This window comes from Hyla sarda, unplaced genomic scaffold (assembly GCF_029499605.1).
Source record: "Hyla sarda isolate aHylSar1 unplaced genomic scaffold, aHylSar1.hap1 scaffold_746, whole genome shotgun sequence".
In the NCBI taxonomy this organism is placed as follows: domain Eukaryota; kingdom Metazoa; phylum Chordata; class Amphibia; order Anura; family Hylidae; genus Hyla; species Hyla sarda.
In genome coordinates this window covers 103,127-125,700 of record NW_026610769.1, presented here as the reverse complement: position 1 = coordinate 125,700, position 22,574 = coordinate 103,127, and the positions used below count along the sequence as shown (strand labels likewise).

The following is a 22,574-nucleotide window of genomic DNA, read 5'->3' as shown; positions in this document are numbered from 1 at the left end:
TTTATGATGTAATGAACCCATATGCAAAGTCTGAAAGAAAACAGCACAGTGTGTCACTAAAGCAGAGTTTCCCAACCAGTGTGCCTCCAGCTGTTGCAAAACTACAACTCCCAGCATGCCTGGACAGCCGGGCATGCTGGGAGTTGTAGTTTTGCAACAGCTGGAGGCACACTGGTTGGGAAACTCTGCTCTGTAGACCTAATAGAGATCCGACCACTTAAACTGGAAAGCCCTTGACTGAAAACACGTGACTGAAATCATAGACCACCCAACCCCCAATACTAGGACCCTAATACCACAATCTCTATAGAATAATGACAGAGAGATGGGGGATGGGATCCTGTTCACACCACAGCCTGTGAGTCAGGTGACCGCTGCCATGTCTACACACAAAGAGAAGGACCGACGTGACAATGGCCGCTTATAGACACCCACCCGTGTACCCCACTCCACACGGGAGCCATTATAGACGTGTGCGGGGGTGTATACAGTATATAGGGCCCGGGGAGGCAGAACAGACACATATACACACTGAGATATTGTTGTTTTCTTACCATGACCGCCGCTTCCGGTCTTCTGTCTCCGCGGCAACCAGCGCGACTTCCGGTTCCGGGTCACGCCCGGTGACGTCATTATTGTAGTATTTATGCCGTGCGAGGCGCCGAATTCTCTTCCCTGTCGTGACGGGATTTTTGTAACCTGTGAGATGGTGGTGGGACTACAACTCTCAGTATTCCCGACCTCATAGGAGTTGTAGTTTTCACCAGATATGGGGTATAGGTTATATAGAATCCAGTGATATCTGTGTAATATTTTAGATCACCTGTGGGGGCGCTGTAGGATAATTTACACTGAGCACATTACATTACAGCAGTACGTCTCAACCAGGGTGCCTCCAGCTGTTGCCAAACTACAACTCCCAGCATGCCTAGACAGCCAGTGTGCCTCCAGCTGTTGCCAAACTACAGCTCCCAGCATGCCTAGACAGCCAGTGTGCCTCAAGCTGTTGCCAAACTACAACTCCCAGCATGCCTTGACAGCCAGTGTGCCTCCAGCTGTTGCCAAACTACAACTCCCAGTATGCCTAGACAGCCAGTGTGCCTCCAGCTGTTGCCAAACTACAACTCCCAGCATGCCTTGACAGCCAGTGTGCCTCCAGCTGTTGCCAAACTACAACTCCCAGCATGCCTAGACAGCTAGTGTGCCTCCAGCTGTTGCCTAACTACAACTCCCAGCATGTCCAAAAAGCCTTAAGCAGTTGCCAAACTACAGCTCCCAGCATGCCTAGACAGCCAGTGTGCCTCCAGCTGTTGCCAAACTACAATTCCCAGCATATCCAAACAGCCTCAAGCAGTTGCCAAACTACAGCTCCCAGAATGCACGGACAGCCTTTGGCTGTCCGGGCATGCTGGGAGCTGTAGTTTGGCAACTGAGACATGTAGTTGGGCAACACGTGGAGGCACACTGTATGTCTGGCCATGCTGGGAGTAGTAGTTTGGCAACAGCTGGAGGCACACCGGCCGGCTGAGCATTGTAAGAGTTGTAGTTTGGCAACAGCTGGAGGCACACTGGGTGTCTGGCCATGCTGGGAGTAGTAGTTTGGCAACAGCTGGAGGCACACCGACCATCGGGGCATTGTGGGAGTTGTAGTTTGGCAACAGCTGCAGGCACACTGGGTAGGAAAAACTACCCTCGGGGGTGTTCACATGTCGCTTATCCGTTTCATGTGTATTCCACGTTGCAATATGTGCAAAACCATGTGTTCTACGCGTCCTATTGTTTTAAATAGGAATATGAGCCACAGTTCCCGCTGCGAAACGCGTCGAGTTCAGTGTGAACCACAGGGGCAGAAGAGGGATGTGGTGCCCACTCCTCGCACCACATTTATTTAAACTATACGCCAGCAAATAGATTGTCGGGGAAATCTGTGCCAGTTCACAGCTGGATGAGGTTTCTGAGGCTGGAGTGCAGCCAGTCTTAAAGGGGTACTCCGGTAAAAAAATATATATATATATATATATATATATTTTCATATCAGCTGGTGCGAGAAAGTTAAACAGATTTGGTAATTATTTCTATAAAAATAATCTTAATCCTTTCAGTACTTATCAGCTGCTGTATGCTCCAGAGGAAGTTGTGTAGTTCTTTCCAGTCTGACCACAGTGCTCTCTGCTGACACCTCTGTCCATGTCAGGGGGGGGGGGAGGTCATGTAGTGCACATACAGCCAAAAGCAGCACTCGCTCAAGTATCCTGGATAAGAAGGGAGGAGTTATTGAAAAGAGCCTGAAGCAAATGAAAGGACTGCAAAGAGACTACACAAGACTCTCAGTATCTGACCCCAGGGCTTGATTTATTGCTTAAACTGCTCAGAAGTGCTCTATAATGTCCTCAATAATGCTACTGTCCTGTTTCTATTCCCGTCCACACTGTGAGGATAAAGTGCTATCAAGGAGGATAACAAGGCTGAACAAGGACCCCTCTGCAATACACCAATCTCTTCAGTGACCTACGGTAGTCCAGGTATTGTGCAGCAAACCAGAGTTGTGTGAGTAGAAGCCTACATCATAGACTTTCCAATTCAGTGAATCTGCTGCAAAAGTAACATTTAAAGGGACAGTGACCAAATATACATTCATCTGGCTCAAAAGCTGTAACATCCTAAACCAGCGTTTACCAACCAGGGTGCCTCCAGCTGTGGCAAAACTACAACAGTTGTACTCACTCTTGCAACAGCTGAAGGTACCCTGGTTGGAAAACGCTGTCCTAAACCGTGCTGTTTCACGCAATCCTAGTGTCCAGAGGTCTCCTTCCTGCACTAGGATCTAGATCGGTGTTTCCCAACCCAGGGTGGCTCCAGGTATTGCAGAACTACAACTCCCAGCCAACGGCTGGCTCGGTGCATCCTGGGAGTTGTAGTTTTGCAACAGCTGGAGAGTTGCAAGTTGGACACCTAGGCCCTAGCTCAGTGTTTCCCAACCAGGATGCCTCCAGCTGTTGCAAAACTGCAACTCCCAGCATGCCCGGACAGCCTTTGGCTGTCCGGGCATGCTGGGAGTTGTAGTTTTGCAACAGCTGGAGAGCTGCAACGTGGACACCTAGGCCCTAGCCCAGTGTTTCCCAAACAGGATGCCTCCAGCTGTTGCAATACTGCAACCCCCAGCATGCTGTTTTAAAACTATAACTCCCAGCATGCCCGGACAGCCTTTGGCTGCCCGAGCATGCTGGGAGTTGTAATTTTGCCACAACTGGAGAGACACAGGTTGGACACTTAGGCCCCGTGCCCAGTGTTTCCAAACCAGGATGGTTCCAGCTGTTGAAAAACTACTACTCCCAGCATGCCCAGGAAGCCAACGGCTGTACATGCAAGCTGGGATTTGTAGTTTTGCAACAGCTGGAGGCACCCTGGTTGGGAACCAGTGCTCTGGATGTAAAACCTCTGCCAGGGCCCCTAAACTTTACATGTTATTTACAGTACATGTCAGCCATTGGGTGTGCGCAGCTGCCTTTGGCTATCCGGGTATGCTGGGAGTTGTAGTTATGCAACAGCTGGAGGAACCCTGGTTGGACAACGCTGTCCTATATTGTGTTGTTTTACGGAATCCTAGTGTCCAGAGGTCTCAATGGGAAGAAGTCATCTGACAAAATAATAGTTGGGTCCGCAGGATAACATCATGACATACATAGCCCTAGGACTACTACTCCCAGCCAGCCTGCAGCATAACACTCATCATCCCTCTGCTGCCGTTCGCTCTCCACGTTCCATCGTACATAGTCTTATATAATTTGGGTTTATGATGCTCCTGGGATCAGCCGCAAACAGTGATTGAAGTGGCGGCCTGAATAATTCATGGGGATGTAACGCAGCCTGCACTCTGCACTTACATTATTCACGCCCTTACACAGCAGTAATCAATGGGAAAACTTCTCGGGCCGTCCCATTCACTGCTGGAGGGGGTGCGCCTATCAGCCTCGAGCCAACTCATAGTTTCTGGGGCACGTGAGTAAATGGAGAACAAAAATACCTATGGTGGGGTGCGACCCCCTCCCCCCCCCCTGAATATCAGGGATGCAACTAAAATGGTCCATTATGTATTTAACTATAGAATTTACACAACTTTATGGGGTCTAAGTATTGGTCCTCAAGTACCAGTTTCTAGATTAGTGTTTCCTAACCTAGGGTGCCTTCAGCTGTTGCAAAACTACAACTCCCAGCATGCCCGGACAGCCAATGGCTGTCCGGGCATGCTGCGAGTTGTAGTTTTGCAACAGCTGCAGGCACCCTGGTTGGCAAACACTGACAAAGATACGCTGTGGTGCACCCAACCTGACTAACCACAACTCCCAGCATGCCTGGACAGCCCTTGGCTGGGATGTGTGCTGGGAGTTGTAGTGTTGCAACAGCTGGAGGCACCCTAGTTGAGAAACAATGACATAGATCCTGGCCATTTAAAACTACAACTTTCCAGGCATGCTGGAAGTTTTAATTTTGCAACAGCTGGAGGCACCCTGGTTGGGAAACACTGATATAGATCCTGACCATTTAAAACTACAACTTTCACGGCATCCTGGGAGTTGTAGTTTTGCAACAGCTGGAGGCACCCTGGTTGGGAAACAATTACCTAGATCCTGGCCATTTAAAACTACAACTTTTCAGGCATGCTGGGAGTTGTAGTTTTGCAACAGCTGGAGGCACCCTGGTTGGGAAACAATTACCTAGATCCTGGCCATTTAAAACTACAACTTTTCAGGCATGCTGGAAGTTGTAGTTTTGCAACAGCTGGAGGCACCCTGGTTGGGAAACAATGACATAGATCCTGGCCTTTTAAAACAACAATTTTCCAGGCATGCTGGGAGTTGTTGTTTTGCAACAGCTGGAGACACACGGGTTGGGAAACACTAACATAGATCCTGACCAATTAACTAACTAAATGCCGTGGTAAAGCAGAGGTTACCCCACATGCAAAACTCCTACCAGCCAAAGCTGTCCGGGCATGCTGGGAGTTGTAGTTTTACAACAGCTGGAGAAACCCTGGTTGGGAAACACTGACATAGATCCTGACCATTTAACCACCTAGCTGCTGTGGTATAGCAGAGAGTACCCCACATGCAAAACTACAACTCCCAGCGTTGCTGGCAGTTATAGTTTTGCAACAGCTGGAGGCACCCTGCTTAGGAAACACCACCCTATGTGTAAGCTGGTTTTAGATGTAAAACCTCTACCAGGGCCCCTAAACCTTAAGTGTTATTTACAGTACATGTGATCCAATGGGGGGAGTGCAGTCACCGTAATCTTGCAAAATGCAGTAATATGCCTGTCAACAGGGCATCAAGGGGTGGGTGTAGAAATAAGGGCCCCTGTTATGTCTGTGTGTGCACATCCCTGGTCAATACCGTAAGGCTAGGTTCACACTGCGGAACCTCCGAGCAGAAAGTTTCCGCCCGGAGATTCCGAGTGCGGCCGAATGAATCAGTCGGCGCTAGGACCGCACAGACACTGCAGACTCCAATAGACTGCAATGTGTTCCGCGAGTATTTCCGCCTGAATAAAGAGCAACGCCATTCTTCAGGCGGAAATTTCCAAGCGGATTTTCCGTTCACAAATTCCGAAGTGTGAACCTAGCCTTACTCATATTTGCCCCCCAGTGCAGGGGACATTCTGATATTTTTATTTTTTTGGAATGATGAAGCATTTAAAAAATAAATAAAATGTTTCATCACTACGTCTATTGCTAAAATTACTGGGAGGTCAATGGGAAATGAGGAGGACGTATGTTGGGTTGTGGAGCTGATGGGAAGGGCAGGGTATATAGCTGTAGACACAGGCCACCAGATAGGGGTGTGGTGTGGTATACACAACTACTATACGGTGTACATGAAAGGGGTGAGACCTTTATGAATTTACACAACCCATAGAAAAGAGGAATAGGCCCACTAAAGCCAACCCACCCCCCCCCCCCCCAGCCACCGCAAAAAAGTAACCTAAAGGGGTACTCTGGGGGAAAAATAATCATTTCAAATCAGCTTGTGCCAGAAAGTTAAACAGATTTGTAAATTACTTCTATATAAAAATCTTAATCCTTCCAGTACTTATAAGCTGCTGTATGCTCCACAGGGAGTTGTGTAGTTCTTTCCAGTCTGCTGACACCTCTTGTCCATGTCAGGAACTGTCCAGAGGAGGAACAATTCCCTATAGCAGTGTTTAGCAACCAGGGTGCCTCCAGGTGTTGCAAAAATACAACTCCCAGCATGCCTGGACAGCCAAAGGCTGTCCAGGCATGCTGGAAGTTGTAGTTTTGCAACATCTGATTGCACCCTGGTTGGGAAACACTGCCCTATAGCAAACCTCTCCTGCTCTGTACAGTTCCCGACATGGACAGAGGTGTCAGCAGAGAGCACTGTGGTCAGACTGGAAAGAACTATACAACTCCCTGTGGAGCATACAGCAGCTGATAAGTACTGGAAGGATTAAGATTTTTATGTAGAAGTAATTTACAAATCTGTATAACTCTCTGCCACCAGTTGATTTCAAAACGTTTGGAGCTATAAAGGGGTACTCCGGTGGAAAACAAACGTTTTAAAATCAACTGGTGGCAGAAAGTTATACAGATTTGTAAATTACTTCTACATAAAAATCTTAATCCTTCCAGTACTTATCAGCTGCTTTATGCTCCACAGGAAGTTGTGTAGCTCTTTCCAGTCTGACCACAGTGCTCTCTCTGCTGACACCCTCTGTCCTTGTCAGGAACTGTCCAGAGCAGGAGAGGTTTGCTATAGGACAGTGTTTCCCAACCAGGGTGCAACCAGATGTTGCAAAACTACAACTTCCAGCATGCCTGGACAGCCTTTGGCTGTCCAGGCATGCTGGGAGTTGTAGTTTTGCAACACCTGGAGGCCCCCTGGTTTGCGAAACACTGCTATAGGGAATTGTTCCTCCTCTGGACAGTTCCTGACATGGACAGAAGGTGTCAGAAGACTGGAAAGAACTACACAGCTCCCTGTGGAGCATTTGGCTGCTTATAAGTACTGGAAGGATTACATTTTTTTTATCTAGAAGCAATGTACAAATCTGTATAACTCTCTGCCACCAGTTGATTTCAAAACGTTTGGAGCTATAAAGGGGTACTCCGGTGGAAAACAAACGTTTTAAAATCAACTGGTGGCAGAAAGTTATACAGATTTGTAAATTACTTCTACATAAAAATCTTAATCCTTCCAGTACTTATCAGCTGCTTTATGCTCCACAGGAAGTTGTGTAGCTCTTTCCAGTCTGACCACAGTGCTCTCTCTGCTGACACCCTCTGTCCTTGTCAGGAACTGTCCAGAGCAGGAGAGGTTTGCTATAGGACAGTGTTTCCCAACCAGGGTGCAACCAGATGTTGCAAAACTACAACTTCCAGCATGCCTGGACAGCCTTTGGCTGTCCAGGCATGCTGGGAGTTGTAGTTTTGCAACACCTGGAGGCCCCCTGGTTTGCGAAACACTGCTATAGGGAATTGTTCCTCCTCTGGACAGTTCCTGACATGGACAGAAGGTGTCAGAAGACTGGAAAGAACTACACAGCTCCCTGTGGAGCATTTGGCTGCTTATAAGTACTGGAAGGATTACATTTTTTTTATCTAGAAGCAATGTACAAATCTGTATAACTTTCTGCCACCAGTTGATTTCAAAACGTTAGTTTCCCACCGGAGTACCCTTTTAAAGCTCCAGGGCCTCAGGGCAAAATCTGTACCTCTAAACCTATCATGTGCCATAAGATTGACGTCTTCTTAAAGGGGTACTCCGCCCCTGGCATCTTATCCCCTATCCAAAGGATAGGGGATAAGATGTTCGATCGCCGCGGTCCCGTTGCTGGGGACCCCGGGGATCGCTGCTGCAGCACCCCGCTATCATTACTGCGCAGAGCGAGTTCGCTCTGCACGTAATGACGGGCGATACAGGGGCCGGAGCAGCGTGATGTTATGGCTCCGCCCCCTTGTGACGTCACGCCCCGCCCCCGTCAATACAAGTCTATGGGAGGGGGCGTGGCGGTCATCACGACACCTGCCATAGACTTGCATTAGGGGGACGGGCCGTGATGTCATGAGGGGCGGAGCCATAACATCACGCTGCTCCGGCCCCTGTATCGCCCGTCATTACGTGCAGAGCGAACTCGCTCTGCGCAGTAATGATAGCGGGGTGCTGCAGCAGCGATCCCCGGGGTCCCCAGCAACGGGACCGCGGCGATCTAACATCTTATCCCCTATCCTTTGGATAGGGGATAAGATGCCAGGGGCGGAGTACCCCTTTAAATGGCACTGGGCCGTTCAGCCCTCTGAGGCGCTATGGAATGTTTTTGACTTCTACCTATAGCGACACCCCCCGTCTCGTCCATCGATTTATAATAACGTTCCTATTACCCTATGATCCCGCACGTATTGGATATTTGGGGGGCGCATTGTACGAATTTCCATGAGTATGATGTGGGGCGCTGTATGTGTGCTGCTTCCTGCTGTGTGATGTTTTCGTTTCCATCCACACTATCCATCACATCTCTGTACATCTCTTCCCTCCTCCCTCCGCTCAGGATACGGTGACGCCAGCAAAAGCTTTTTAACACCATCCACGGTTTAATGATGCGAGAGAATAAGAAAGGGTGTGAATACTAACACAGTCAGTGCAGACCCATGAGGGCAGGAGACCGGATCCATCCACAGCACCGCCACAACCTGCAGAGGTGAGTACACTAACTATACCGCTATATCAAGGACGGATGACTAATGGCTGATATGGTGAATGACCGCGCCAACCTTAGTTACGTACATATAGTTACATATGGTTGAAAAATGGCCAAACATCAAGTTCAGCCAAAGAAGGGGAGAAGATGTGGATGACGGAGAGGAGTATGGGCAACTTTATGGATATATATATATATATATATATATATATATAGGCCGTCATTTATCATTGTAGGTAGAGATGAGCGAACTTACAGTAAATTCGATTCGTCACGAACTTCTCGGCTCGGCAGTTGATGACTTATCCTGCATAAATTAGTTCAGCTTTCCGGTGCTCCTGTGAGCTGGAAAAGGTGGATACAGTCCTAGGAGACTCTTTCCTAGGACTGTATCCACCTTTTCCAGCTCACAGGAGCACCGGAAAGCTGAACTAATTTATACAGGATAAGTCATCAACTGCCGAGCCGAGAAGTTTGTGAAGAATCGAATTTACTCTAAGTTCGCTCATCTCTAATTGTAGGTGTAAGTGAAGTATTTTTCCACACCTTTTTTCGTGTGTGCTGGTAATATGTAGGAGCGCCAAATGTATTAAATGGTCGCAGAGCATTTGATACATTTTGCGCAGGTCACATTTTCTGAAATTTCTCTCTTCACATACACCAAAAAGCTCAGCTAAGTCTGGGCTCGGGTAGTTTTAGAGACTTTTCAGTGTATTTCATAAAACCCTTCATTCAATTCATAAAACCCGTCCATATCATGTGTATCGCCAAATTCAGTGGATTGCAACTCAAAGTCAGCAGAAATGTGTAAACCAAAAGGCGCAAATTAACCCTGCTCGCGCCTTTTTTGCACCTTTTGTAGAAACAAAAAAAACAATCTAAAGACAATGATAAATGTCAGCCATATATAGTGACTGGTAGGGACGGGCTGTGTATATAGTGACTGGAGGTGACGGGCTGTGTATATAGTGACTGGAGGGGACGGGCTGTGTATATAGTGACTGGAGGGGACGGGGTGTGTATATAGTGACTGGAGGGGACGGGCTGTGTATATAGTGACTGGAGGGGACGGGCTGTGTATATAGTGACTGGAGGGGACGGGCTGTGTATAGTGACTGGAGGGGACGAGCTGTGTATATAGTGACTGGAGGGGACAAGCTGTGTATATAGTGACTGGAGGGGACGGGCTGTGTATATAGTGACTGGAGGGGACGGGCTGTGTATATAGTGACTGGAGGGGACGGGCTGTGTATATAGTGACTGGAGGGGACGGGCTGTATATATAGTGACTGGAGGGGACGGGCTGTATATATAGTGACTGGAGGGGACGGGCTGTGTATATAGTGACTGGAGGGGACGGGCTGTGTATATAGTGACTGGAGGGGACGAGCTGTGTATATAGTGACTGGAGGGGACAAGCTGTGTATATAGTGACTGGAGGGGACGGGCTGTGTATATAGTGACTGGAGGGGACGGGCTGTGTATATAGTGACTGGAGGGGACGGGCTGTGTATATAGTGACTGGAGGGGACGGGCTGTGTATATAGTGACTGGAGGGGACGGGCTGTATATATAGTGACTGGAGGGGACGGGCTGTATATATAGTGACTGGAGGGGACGAGCTGTGTATATAGTGACTGGAGGGGACGGGCTGTGTATATAGTGACTGGAGGGGACGGGCTGTGTATATAGTGACTGGAGGGGACGGGCTGTGTATATAGTGACTGGAGAGGACGGGCTGTGTATATAGTGACTGGAGGGGACGGGCTGTGTATATAGTGATTCATATTTGCTTATCCCTTCAGGTATCACAAGATGAGTGACTGTGCATCCAGCAGTGCTGAAACCTTAGTGAGGACATCGGAACGTCTTCCTCCTACAAAGAAAACAGCAAAAGTCCATTTTGGGGAAATCATTGTTGACCACGGTACTGTGCTAAGAGCAGCCTCTGAGTGTACAATTGTTTTTATTTCAGGGTCATTTCTGAGATTTAAAGCATTTGTTATGAACACCCAATAGATGATGAGATGATAGGAGGATTACAGCAGCAGAAGAGTGAGCGCGGGGGTCAGGGGGCTGCCTACACTTTATTATTAATGAGATGTATTATCGAGGTTTACTACAATTTTACATTGATGAATAATAGAAAGAATATCTATATATTTATTGATATAGAAGTCAACATATGTACAGTAAGTTCCTGCATAACTTCTGGAGATATTTTGATGAAACTTAGTCGCATGTTACTTGTCACATGTCAACTAAAAATATAGAAGAGTTAATTAAATCATCCCGAACCAACCCCCATTTGTGAGGGTTTTGGTTTTTTTTTGTCTAAATTCACATGCAAGTCTATGGGACGTCCAGTAAATCACCTGATCACAATAATCTCAGCTGCAGAGATTGCCTGAGAATTTTAAACTTCCTGCTGACTGTCAGGTGCAGAGAATAGGATAGGAGGTCGGGATAGGAGGACGGGTTATGAGGTCGGGATATGAGGACGGGATATGAGGTTGGGATATGAGGACGGGATATGAGGGTGAGATATATAAGGTCGGGATATGAGGTCAGGGCATGAGGTTGGGATATGAGGACGGGATATGAGGGTGAGATATATAAGGTCGGGATATGAGGTCAGGGCATGAGGTTGGGATATGAGGACGGGATATGAGGGTGAGATATATAAGGTCGGGATATGAGGTCAGGGCATGAGGTTGGGATATGAGGACAGAATTTGAGGACGGTATTGTTGACAGGATATGAGGACAGAATATGAGGTTGGGAAATGAGGATAGGATGTGGGAAAGGATGTGAGGTTGAGATTAGAGATGAGCGAACTTACAGTAAATTCGATTCGTCACGAGCTTCTCGGCTCGGCAGTTGATGACTTTTCCTGCATAAATGAGTTCAGCTTTCAGGTGCTCCCGTGGGCTAGAAAAGGTGGATACAGTCCTAAGAGACTCTTTCCTAGGAATGTATCCATCTTTTCCAGCCCACTGGAGCACCTGAAGGCTGAACTAATTTACGCAGGAAAAGTCATCAACTGCCGAGCCGAGAAGTTCGTGACAAATCGAATTTGCTGTAAGTTCGCTCATCTCTAGTTGAGATGTGAGAATGGGATGTGGGGACGGGATATGAGGTCGGGATATGACACCAGTATATGAGGTCGGGATATGAGGATGGGATATGACACCAGTATATGAGGTTGGGATTTGAGGACCGGATATGAGGATGGGATATGAGGTTGGGATATGACACCAGTATATGAGGTCGGGATATGAGGTTGGGATATGACACCAGTATATGAGGTCGAGATATGAGGTTGGGATATGACACCAGTATATGAGGTCGGGATATGAGGATGGGATATTACACCAGTATATGAGGTTGGGATTTGAGGACCGGATATGAGGATGGGTTATGGGAACATTATATGAGGATGGGATATGAGGACGGTATATAAGGACAAGCACATCATTGTTTTTTGTTCTTCCACAAGGTTTAGGTAGAAGACTGGGCAATGGCGAGTACTCAGCTAGTAATAGAAAATCCCATTAATCCAAGACTGTAAATAGCCTTATGAGTCCAATCATTACCGGACCCCATACAGCTGGGGTATTATACCACTGTGCGTTCTCTTACCTAGGAGATGTCCAGGCAGTAACACAGACTCCTCACCAGCAGATTCTAAGAAGCCAAGATGTCACCTGTTCTAAGAAGCCAAAGTCATCGCGCAGAGGCAGCCAGAGGAGCAGCCTGCAGGGGCCCATGCTGTCCGCCAGTCACATAGAAGAGGCCGCAGGGGACGGTGAGTGTGGTGATCCACCATGGACCTGGAAAAGGATTAAAGGCATTATCCAAGATTAGAAATGAGCTGATTTCTTACAAAAACAACACCATCCCTGTCCTCAGGTCATGTGTGGTATTGCAGCTCAGTTCCATCGAATTGAATGGAGCGAAGTTGTAATACCTCACACAACCTGATGTCAGGGGTGGTGCTGTTTTTTGAAGAAATTAGCTCTGTTTTTCTATTCATGGATAACCCTTTTAAAACACTAGAGCTAGAGAAATACCGTAATTTTATTTTATAACCATTAGGTATACACTTGATCCCTGTATCAAATACCCTGGCTGAATAGCTTGTTAGCGCCCCCACCTGACACTGAGCACTGGGGCACGTGCCCCTGGACCAGTGTTTCCCAAACAGCCTCCAGCTTTACAAAACTATAGATAATGTTTATAACACTAGCGCAAATGCTGTGGTTACTCTGTAATATGCCCAACCTGCAGCTGTTTTTGTAAGTGTGAGTCCCTGTATCTCATACGAAATTGTAGTGTACTATATCCATATAGCTTTACAAAACTACAACTCCTACAATTCCCAGACAGCCTTTGGCGGCGCTAGGATTGCTCAGAAACGCGCCATCTCATAGTCATGTCTATTCTTTTGCCGGACACTGGAATTGGAATTTCCGCGGCAGAAACAAAAAATTCCGTCAGGTACACAGTGCAGCAGAATCCCATTGAAATTATATATATATAGATTACAATAAATATCTATATATCAATATATAGATATTTATGTGTTTTATGGTGGTGGCCATCATAACTAATCTGCAGAGTCAACTTACTGTCCATTTTTATTATGTTGATTTTTTTTTTCATGTATCAGGTGATATTTTTTTATACACCAGCGGTGTCAGCTTTATGAGACACGTCCGGAGTAAAACAAGTCAGCAATAATTTATATTTACTGCCAGTGACAGCCATGAGCTTCAGGGGAGTGGGGCTGCTACATTATCAGCTAGAAACAGCTGCCCTGACCATAGAGAACCCCTCCCGCATCCCACCTCTCCAGCTGCTCCGCTGTATATCTAATAGGATTACTCTGTTTAGGTTCTGGATGCACAAGTAGGTGAAACCTGTGAAAATTGCTGCTTCATGCAGTTTCTATCAATACTTATGGGGAATAAATTTATGCATTTTTTTATTTGATAACCCGAGGCAGTTCCAAAATTGTTAACCCTTTTTGTTTACTTGTCATTGAATCCAGATGACAGCATTGGGCGCTATTAGCCATCTGAGGGTACTGTCATGCAGTGTCCTCATAGTGGCAGCACAAAGTACCCCATGAACAGTGACCGCACAAAGTACCCTATGAACAGTGCCAGCACAAAGTACCCTATAAACAGTGCCAGAACAAAGTACCCCATGAACAGTGACAGCACAAAGTACCCCATAAACAGTGACAGCACAAAGTACCCCATGAACAGTGACAGCACAAAGTACCCCATGAACAGTGACAGCACAAAGTACCCCATGAACAGTGACAGCACAAAGTACCCCATGAACAGTGACAGCACAAAGTACCCCATGAACAGTGACAGCACAAAGTACCCCATGAACAGTGAAAGCACAAAGTACCCCATAAACAATGAGAGCACAAAGTACCCCATAAACAATGAGAACACAAAGTACCCCATGAACAGTGACAGCACAAAGTACCCCATAAACAATGAGAGCACAAAGTACCCCATGAACAGTGACAGCACAAAGTACCCCATGAACAATGCCAGCACAAAGTACCCCATGAACAGTGAAAGCACAAAGTACCCCATGAACAATGAGAGCACAAAGTACCCCATGAACAATGAGAGCACAAAGTACCCCATAAACAATGAGAGCACAAAGTACCCCATAAACAATGAGAGCACAAAGTACCCCATGAACAGTGACAGCACAAAGTACCCCATAAACAATGAGAGCACAAAGTACCCCATGAACATTGACAGCACAAAGTACCCCATGAACAATGACAGCACAAAGTACCCCATGAACAGTGCCAGCAAAAAGTACCCCATGAACAGTGACAGCACAAAGTACCCCATGAACAATGACAGCACAAAGTACCCCATGAACAATGACAGCACAAAGTACCCCATGAACAGTGCCAGCAGAAAATACCCCATGAACAGTGACAGCACAAAGTACCCCATGAACAGTGACAGCACACAGTACCCTATAAACAGGGGCAGCAAAAAGTACCCTATGAACAGTGACAGTACAAAGTACCCTATGAACAGTGACAGCACAAAGTACCCCATGAACAGTGACAGCACAAAGTACCCTATAAACAATGACAGCACAAAGTACCCTATAAACAGTGCCAGCACAAAGTACCCTATAAACAGTGACAGTACAAAGTACCCTATAAACAGTGCCAGAACAAAGTACCCCATGAACAGTGACAGCACAAAGTACCCTATGAACAGTGCCAGCACAAAGTACCCTATGAACAGTGACAGCACAAAGTACCCTATGAACAGTCCCAGCACAAAGTACCCTATAAACAGTGACAGAACAAAGTACCCCATGAACAGTGTCAGCACAAAGTACCCCATGAACAGTGCCAGCACAAAGTACCCCATGAACAGTTCCAGCACAAAGTACCCTATGAACAGTGCCAGCACAAAGTACCCCATGAACAATGACAGCACAAAGTACCCCATGAACAGTGCCAGCAAAAAGTACCCCATGAACAGTGACAGCACAAAGTACCCCATGAACAATGACAGCACAAAGTACCCCATGAACAGTGCCAGCAGAAAATACCCCATGAACAGTGCCAGCACAAAGTACCCAATAAACAGTTCCAGCACAAAGTACCCTATAAACAGGGGCAGCACAAAGTACCCTATAAACAGTGACAGCACAAAGTACCCTATGAACAGTCCCAGTACAAAGTACCCTATAAACAGTGCCAGAACAAAGTACCCTATAAACAGTGACAGCACAAAGTACCCTATGAACAGTGCCAGCACAAAGTACCCTATAAACAGTGTCAGCACAAAGTACCCCATGAACAGTGTCAGCACAAAGTACCCCATGAACAGTGTCAGCACAAAGTACCCTATAAACAGTGTCAGCACAAAGTACCCCATGAACAGTGCCAGCACAAAGTACCCTATAAACAGTGTCAGCACAAAGTACCCCATGAACAGTGCCAGCAAAAAGTACCCTATAAACAGTGCCAGCACAAAGTACCCCATGAACAGTGCCAGCACAAAGTACCCCATAAACAATGAGAGCACAAAGTACCCCATGAACAGGGGCAGCACAAAGTACCCCATGAATAGGGGCAGCACAAATTACCTCATGAACAGTGCCAGCACAAAGTACCCCATAAACCAGTGTTTCCAAACCAGGGTGCCTCTAGCTGTTGCAAAACTACAACTCCCAGCATGCCTGGACAGCCTTTGGCTGTCCGAGCATGCTGGGAGTTGTAGTTTTGCAACAGCTGGAGGCACCCTGGTTGGGAAACACTGCCATAAAGAGTGGCAGCACAAGGTACTCATATAAACAGTGCCAGAACAAAGTACCCCATGAACAGTGACAGGAAAGAGAACCCTATGAACAGCGGCAGTGCCCACATTACCAATGATTGTCCACATACACAGTGCCAGCTAGAGAGCACTCTCCTTCTTACTTCTAAATTTCCACTTGCAGAATTCCGCCTCAAATGAAAGTCCAATAGACTTCTATGGGATTCTGCACTCCCATTCACACTTCTGAATTTCTGCTAAAAAAAATAAAAATAAATAAAAAAGTCTGTAAAAATTGAGGACTTTTTTCCAGTGTCCACGATTTTTTTTAAATTTTTTTTTTTTGTGGTTTGAGGAAGTCGTTCATGTTAATGTGACTGCATTCATCGTTTTAAATGAATATTACGGATATTTTTTTTATATGACTATGCTACAGGCACTGTACAGTTAGTGTAGTTCATAATATAGTGTCTGTCCCTGTGTTTCATGGTGTTCTCGCAATTCTTCTGTGATTTTTGCCCCAATGTTTATTTTTAACAGCATACAAAATGAGCGTCGTCTCAGGTTTTCCCAGGTTTCAGTGCGGCCCGAGACATTGCATCACTAGTCAGGTGTTCAGAGGGAGCCTGTCTGGGCTTCAATGGGTGGATCGACCTCTGGGTGGGAGATCATTCTGCAGTGTATTGTCATTTTGCAACAGCAGGAGGAACCCTGGTTAGAAAACACTGGTCTATTGACTTGAAGGGAGCACAGGTGTGTCTCAATGGGTGGGAGGGAGAAAAGTGACCTCACACTTACAAACAAGGAATCAGGGGACTTGGAGGGTAGTTGGAGGGAGGGAACTCCAACAGGAAATAGCCAGTTCACAAAAAGATAGCCACAAGGAATCATGGGACTTGTAGTTGGAGGGAGGTAACTCCAACAGGAAATGGCCAGTTCACAAAAAGCTAGCCACAGTGTTATGGTAATCTCACAACATAGCCATTTAGCCCCAAGACAAGCGTAGATTCTTCCTAAGCATGTCCATTACTGTCAGGCTGGTACGTACTAAAATCACCTTATGGTGGAGAACCCCTTTAATTATCAATGGGATTCTGCTACCAGACAATGTGTGTAGTGTTATGGGCCCTTACCTGCAGGTTACTAATTTTGTCCTCTCCCCGCAGTGTCGGACCTCACGGCGTCTCTTCTCCTCGCTTGTCTCTTCTGCCATTTCTCAGACTGTCTGGTCCTCCTCCCGGGCACCTGTGGCACAAGTGTGCGCTGTCTCTGCTCCTACAGCTGCCTCCCGGAGCTGAACGACCTCTGCTGCTGCTGCACCTCTTCTTGCTGCACTAACACCGACTGCGACTTCTTAGATCTGTGTTTTAACACGGCCGAGTGTCTGGAGCTGGCCATGGAAATGTCCGAACTCTGCTTCCACTGACTAACCCAGGTCATTCCTCTTTGTCCTCCTGTGCTGACCTGTCGTATGGAACCAGTGGTCTCTTATCTATGGACCTCCAGCTGTTGCAAAACTACAACTCCCAGCATGCCCGGACAGCCAACGGCTGTCCGGGCATGCTGGGAGTTGTAGTTTTGAAACAGCTGGAGGTCCACAGTTTGGAACTTGGGCTATGGCTGCATTATTAGTGGGAATCCTGGGAATTACAGTATTGAGCACAGCGCTGCCCATGTGGCAGTGTCAGGTATTGCAGATTAGCCTTAGCATTCTCTTGAATGGGGCTGAGATATAGTATAAAGTTTACGCATTTTTGTAAAGGGTTGTTTATTGTATGTAAAGGGGTCCTCCTCCTAGCACAGTGCCTGTTTGTTAGAAGGCTCCCTTTACTGTAAGTTTATCACAAAGTTTTCCCCCCTGCTGAAACCGCCAGCAGTCACCAGTGGGGAAACCTGAAAAGAGTTTTACAGTTATACAGCAGCGCCTCCGCAGGGCAAATGAAGCATTACACAGTGCTCATTCATACCAGTGGGCTGTCTGTATAATACAGGTCCTCCAGAAATAAGGATCCTGAATTATACAATGGTGTATGTGAAAATAGGTTTTGCACCCAATCTCCTGCCTGACACCCTTCTTTCTCCTGTAGACAGGTGTGCCCGCTGTCTCCTGCCTGACACCCTTCTTTCTCCTGTAGACAGGTGTGCCCGCTGTCTCCTGCCTGACACCCTTCTTTCTCCTGTAGACAGGTGTGCCCGCTGTCTCCTGCCTGACACCCTTCTTTCTCCTGTAGACAGGTGTGCCCGCTGTCTCCTGCCTGACACCCTTCTTTCTCCTGTAGACAGGTGTGCCCGCTGTCTCCTGCCTGACACTTCTTTCTCCTGTAGACAGGTGTGCCCGCTGTCTCCTGCCTGACACCCTTCTTTCTCCTGTAGACAGGTGTGCCCGCTGTCTCCTGCCTGACACCCTTCTTTCTCCTGTAGACAGGTGTGCCCGCTGTCTCCTGCCTGACACTTCTTTCTCCTGTAGACAGGTGTGCCCGCTGTCTCCTGCCTGACACCCTTCTTTCTCCTGTAGACAGGTGTGCCCGCTGTCTCCTGCCTGACACCCTTCTTTCTCCTGTAGACAGGTGTGCCCGCTGTCTCCTGCCTGACACCCTTCTTTCTCCTGTAGACAGGTGTGCCCGCTGTCTCCTGCCTGACACCCTTCTTTCTCCTGTAGACAGGTGTGCCCGCTGTCTCCTGCCTGACACCCTTCTTTCTCCTGCAGACAGGTGTGCCCGCTGTCTCCTGCCTGACACTTCTTTCTCCTGTAGACAGGTGTGCCCGCTGTCTCCTGCCTGACACCCTTCTTTCTCCTGTAGACAGGTGTGCCCGCTGTCTCCTGCCTGACACCCTTCTTTCTCCTGTAGACAGGTGTGCCCGCTGTCTCCTGCCTGACACCCTTCTTTCTCCTGTAGACAGGTGTGCCCGCTGTCTCCTGCCTGACACCCTTCTTTCTCCTGTAGACAGGTGTGCCCGCTGTCTCCTGCCTGACACCCTTCTTTCTCCTGTAGACAGGTGTGCCCGCTGTCTCCTGCCTGACACCCTTCTTTCTCCTGTAGACAGGTGTGCCCGCTGTCTCCTGCCTGACACCCTTCTTTCTCCCTATAGACAGGTGTGCCCGCTGTCTCCTGCCTGACACCCTTCTTTCTCCTGTAGACAGGTGTGCCCGCTGTCTCCTGCCTGACACCCTTCTTTCTCCTGTAGACAGGTGTGCCCGCTGTCTCCTGCCTGACACCCTTCTTTCTCCTGTAGACAGGTGTGCCCGCTGTCTCCTGCCTGACACCCTTCTTTCTCCTGTAGACAGGTGTGCCCGCTGTCTCCTGCCTGACACCCTTCTTTCTCCTGTAGACAGGTGTGCCCGCTGTCTCCTGCCTGACACCCTTCTTTCTCCTGTAGACAGGTGTGCCCGCTGTCTCCTGCCTGACACCCTTCTTTCTCCTGTAGACAGGTGTGCCCGCTGTCTCCTGCCTGACACCCTTCTTTCTCCTGTAGACAGGTGTGCCCGCTGTCTTCTGCCTGACACCCTTCTTTCTCCTGTAGACAGGTGTGCCCGCTGTCTCCTGCCTGACACCCTTCTTTCTCCTGTAGACAGGTGTGCCCGCTGTCTCCTGCCTGACACCCTTCTTTCTCCTGTAGACAGGTGTGCCCGCTGTCTCCTGCCTGACACCCTTCTTTCTCCTGTAGACAGGTGTGCCCGCTGTCTCCTGCCTGACACCCTTCTTTCTCCTGTAGACAGGTGTGCCCGCTGTCTCCTGCCTGACACCCTTCTTTCTCCTGTAGACAGGTGTGCCCGCTGTCTCCTGCCTGACACCCTTCTTTCTCCTGTAGACAGGTGTGCCCGCTGTCTCCTGCCTTACACCCTTCTTTCTCCTGTAGACAGGTGTGCCCGCTGTCTCCTGCCTGACACCCTTCTTTCTCCTGTAGACAGGTGTGCCCGCTGTCTCCTGCCTGACACCCTTCTTTCTCCTGTAGACAGGTGTGCCCGCTGTCTCCTGCCTGACACCCTTCTTTCTCCTGTAGACAGGTGTGCCCGCTGTCTCCTGCCTGACACCCTTCTTTCTCCTGTAGACAGGTGTGCCCGCTGTCTCCTGCCTGACACCCTTCTTTCTCCTGTAGACAGGTGTGCCCGCTGTCTCCTGCCTGACACCCTTCTTTCTCCTGTAGACAGGTGTGCCCGCTGTCTCCTGCCTTACACCCTTCTTTCTCCTGTAGACAGGTGTGCCCGCTGTCTCCTGCCTGACACCCTTCTTTCTCCTGTAGACAGGTGTGCCCGCTGTCTCCTGCCTGACACCTTTCTTTCTCCTGTAGACAGGTGTGCCCGCTGTCTCCTGCCTGACACTTCTTTCTCCTGTAGACAGGTGTGCCCGCTGTCTCCTGCCTGACACCCTTCTTTCTCCTGTAGACAGGTGTGCCCGCTGTCTCCTGCCTGACACCCTTCTTTCTCCTGTAGACAGGTGTGCCCGCTGTCTCCTGCCTGACACCCTTCTTTCTCCCTATAGACAGGTGTGCCCGCTGTCTCCTGCCTGACACCCTTCTTTCTCCCTATAGACAGGTGTGCCCGCTGTCTCCTGCCTGACACCCTTCTTTCTCCTGTAGACAGGTGTGCCCGCTGTCTCCTGCCTGACACCCTTCTTTCTCCTGTAGACAGGTGTGCCCGCTGTCTCCTGCCTGACACCCTTCTTTCTCCCTATAGACAGGTGTGCCCGCTGTCTCCTGCCTGACACCCTTCTTTCTCCCTGTAGACAGGTGTGCCCGCTGTCTCCTGCCTGACACCCTTCTTTCTCCTGTAGACAGGTGTGCCCGCTGTCTCCTGCCTGACACCCTTCTTTCTCCTGTAGACAGGTGTGCCCGCTGTCTCCTGCCTGACACCCTTCTTTCTCCCTATAGACAGGTGTGCCCGCTGTCTCCTGGCTGACACCCTTCTTTCTCCTGTAGACAGGTGTGCCCGCTGTCTCCTGCCTGACACCCTTCTTTCTCCTGTAGACAGGTGTGCCCGCTGTCTCCTGGCCAGCCTGTTCTGTGAAGTCTCCATCCTGTGTTCTACAGTCTTGGGGTGTTTAAGCTGCGGGCTCTGCGGTGACGGAGCCCTTTGTGGGTCATTGTGCCCCGATGGATTAATGTGTGCCCGGCTGTGGCCTTGTGACCCTGGTTGTGCCATACTGGATGAGGGCTGCCGCTCCTCGGATTGCCTGGACATCTGCCTGGAGTGCTGCTCCCTTTGCTTCCCTTCCTGAATGAAGAATCTGCCGTTGCAGTAAGGAATGATCGGACTGGTAGAGAATACATCGCATGCCCGATGCTTGTACCTACTGATCAATAAAACTACTCTGACCTCTCTACATGATGTCATGTCTTACTGTGTCTATCCAATAGGGGGCGGCATTGAGGGCATCATATAAGCCATTGTTTCCCATCCAGGGTGCCTCCAGCTGTTGCAAAACCACAACCCCCAGCATGCCTGGACAGCCGAAGGCTGTCCAGGCATACTGGGAGTTGTGGTTTTGCAACAGCTGGAGGCACCCTGTTTGGGAAACACTGGTATAAGCTGTGTAAAGATGCCATGGACACACAAGTAAAGGAAGAATGGAGTTGTTTTCTAGAATTGTGTCTTTTACTGCAGGAGATTTGGTGCATTGTATCAGAAGGAATTCCTAAAAACATTTTAATACAGTCTATCCGGGCATGCTGGGACCTGTAGTTTTGCACGTGCTTAAAGGGGTACTCCGCTGGAAAACCTTTTTGTTTTAAATGAACGGATGCCAGGAAGTAAAACAGATTTGTAAATTACTTCTATTAAAAAAATCTTAATCCTTCCAGTACTTATCAGCTGCTCTATGTTCCACAGGAAGTTCTTTTCTTTTTGAATTTCCTTTCTGTCTGACCACAGTGCTCTCTGCTGACACCTCTGTCCATTTTAGGAACTGTCCAGAGCAGGATAGATTTGCTATGGGGATTTGCTCCTACTCTGGACAGTTCCTAAAATGGACAGAGGTGTCAGCAGAGAGCACTGTGGTCAGACAGAAATGAAATTCAAAAAGAAAAGAACTTCCTGTGGAGCATACAGCAGCTGATAAGTACTGGAAGAATTAAGATTTTTTAATAGAAGTAATTTAGAAATCTTTTTAACTTCCTGGCACCAGTTGATTTAAAACAAAATGTTTTCCAGTGGAGTACCCCTTTAACCTCCGGTTGGTGATCACTATTCTTCCCTATAATGTAGGCGCCCGATTAGAGGAATTTTCCATTCTATCTGTTATCTGGTAGTTGTTTCTTCCTATGGTACACGTCCATACGCGGCGGGGGTCTTATTTATCCAGAGACCATCACAAACACATTTCCTCCTTCGTCAGCGGAAAATAATATTTGCCTGAATAATTTTATAGTAGTGGAAAATTGATGTGAATGGTGCCAGTTAGGCTGAACTAGGAGCTATCTGTATATAAGGAGCATGTATGGGGTCTGGTCCATGATCTCTGTATATAAGGAGCATGTATGGGGTCTGGTCCATGATCTCTGTATATAAGGAGCATGTATGGGGTCTGGTCCATGATCTCT

At 48.2% G+C, this 22,574-nt stretch overlaps 2 protein-coding genes across 8 annotated transcripts in view; one reads left to right on the top strand and one right to left on the bottom strand.

The window, feature by feature from the left end:
* LOC130345152 (CXXC-type zinc finger protein 1-like) overlaps nt 1–12,376 on the bottom strand; it is a 32,254-nt gene extending 19,878 nt beyond the window's left edge. Inside the window, exon 1 of one of the 2 annotated variants that reach the window (XM_056554480.1) lies at nt 12,358–12,376. Coding sequence is in view for 1 of the 2 variants with exons in the window: in XM_056554479.1 (XP_056410454.1) it covers nt 555–557 (3 nt within the window). In the remaining variant the exon portion in view is untranslated. Of the gene's footprint in view, nt 1–554; nt 679–12,357 lie in introns of those variants that run through there. The other variant, XM_056554479.1, reaches the window with a different exon arrangement.
* Nucleotides 622–21,350, top strand: LOC130345153 (myoD family inhibitor domain-containing protein 2-like). Of its 6 annotated transcripts, none has more exons than XM_056554484.1 (6): nt 622–774; nt 8,566–8,715; nt 10,521–10,642; nt 12,362–12,523; nt 17,204–17,472; nt 21,007–21,350. In XM_056554484.1, the coding sequence occupies exons 2-5, from the start codon at nt 8,666–8,668 to the stop codon at nt 17,461–17,463; spliced, it is 594 nt and encodes a 197-aa protein (XP_056410459.1). In that variant the 5' UTR covers nt 622–774; nt 8,566–8,665; the 3' UTR covers nt 17,464–17,472; nt 21,007–21,350. The 6 variants fall into 6 exon arrangements, with proteins under 6 accessions (XP_056410459.1, XP_056410456.1, XP_056410457.1 ...); XM_056554481.1 differs by having other exon boundaries at nt 21,003–21,350; XM_056554482.1 differs by having other exon boundaries at nt 20,955–21,350.
* Nucleotides 21,351–22,574: the final 1,224 nt, after the last annotated feature.

What these genes read in the sequence shown, in the direction of transcription:
- LOC130345153 (XM_056554484.1), top strand. Translation starts at nt 8,666, where the DNA reads ATGAGGGCAGGAGACCGGATCCATCCACAGCACCGCCACAACCTGCAG. An exon ending in CACCGCCACAACCTGCAGAG is followed by an intron (nt 8,716 to 10,520) that starts GTGAGTACACTA and finishes TTATCCCTTCAG; the next exon opens with GTATCACAAGATGAGTGACT. An exon ending in GGAAATCATTGTTGACCACG is followed by an intron (nt 10,643 to 12,361) that starts GTACTGTGCTAA and finishes TCTCTTACCTAG; the next exon opens with GAGATGTCCAGGCAGTAACA.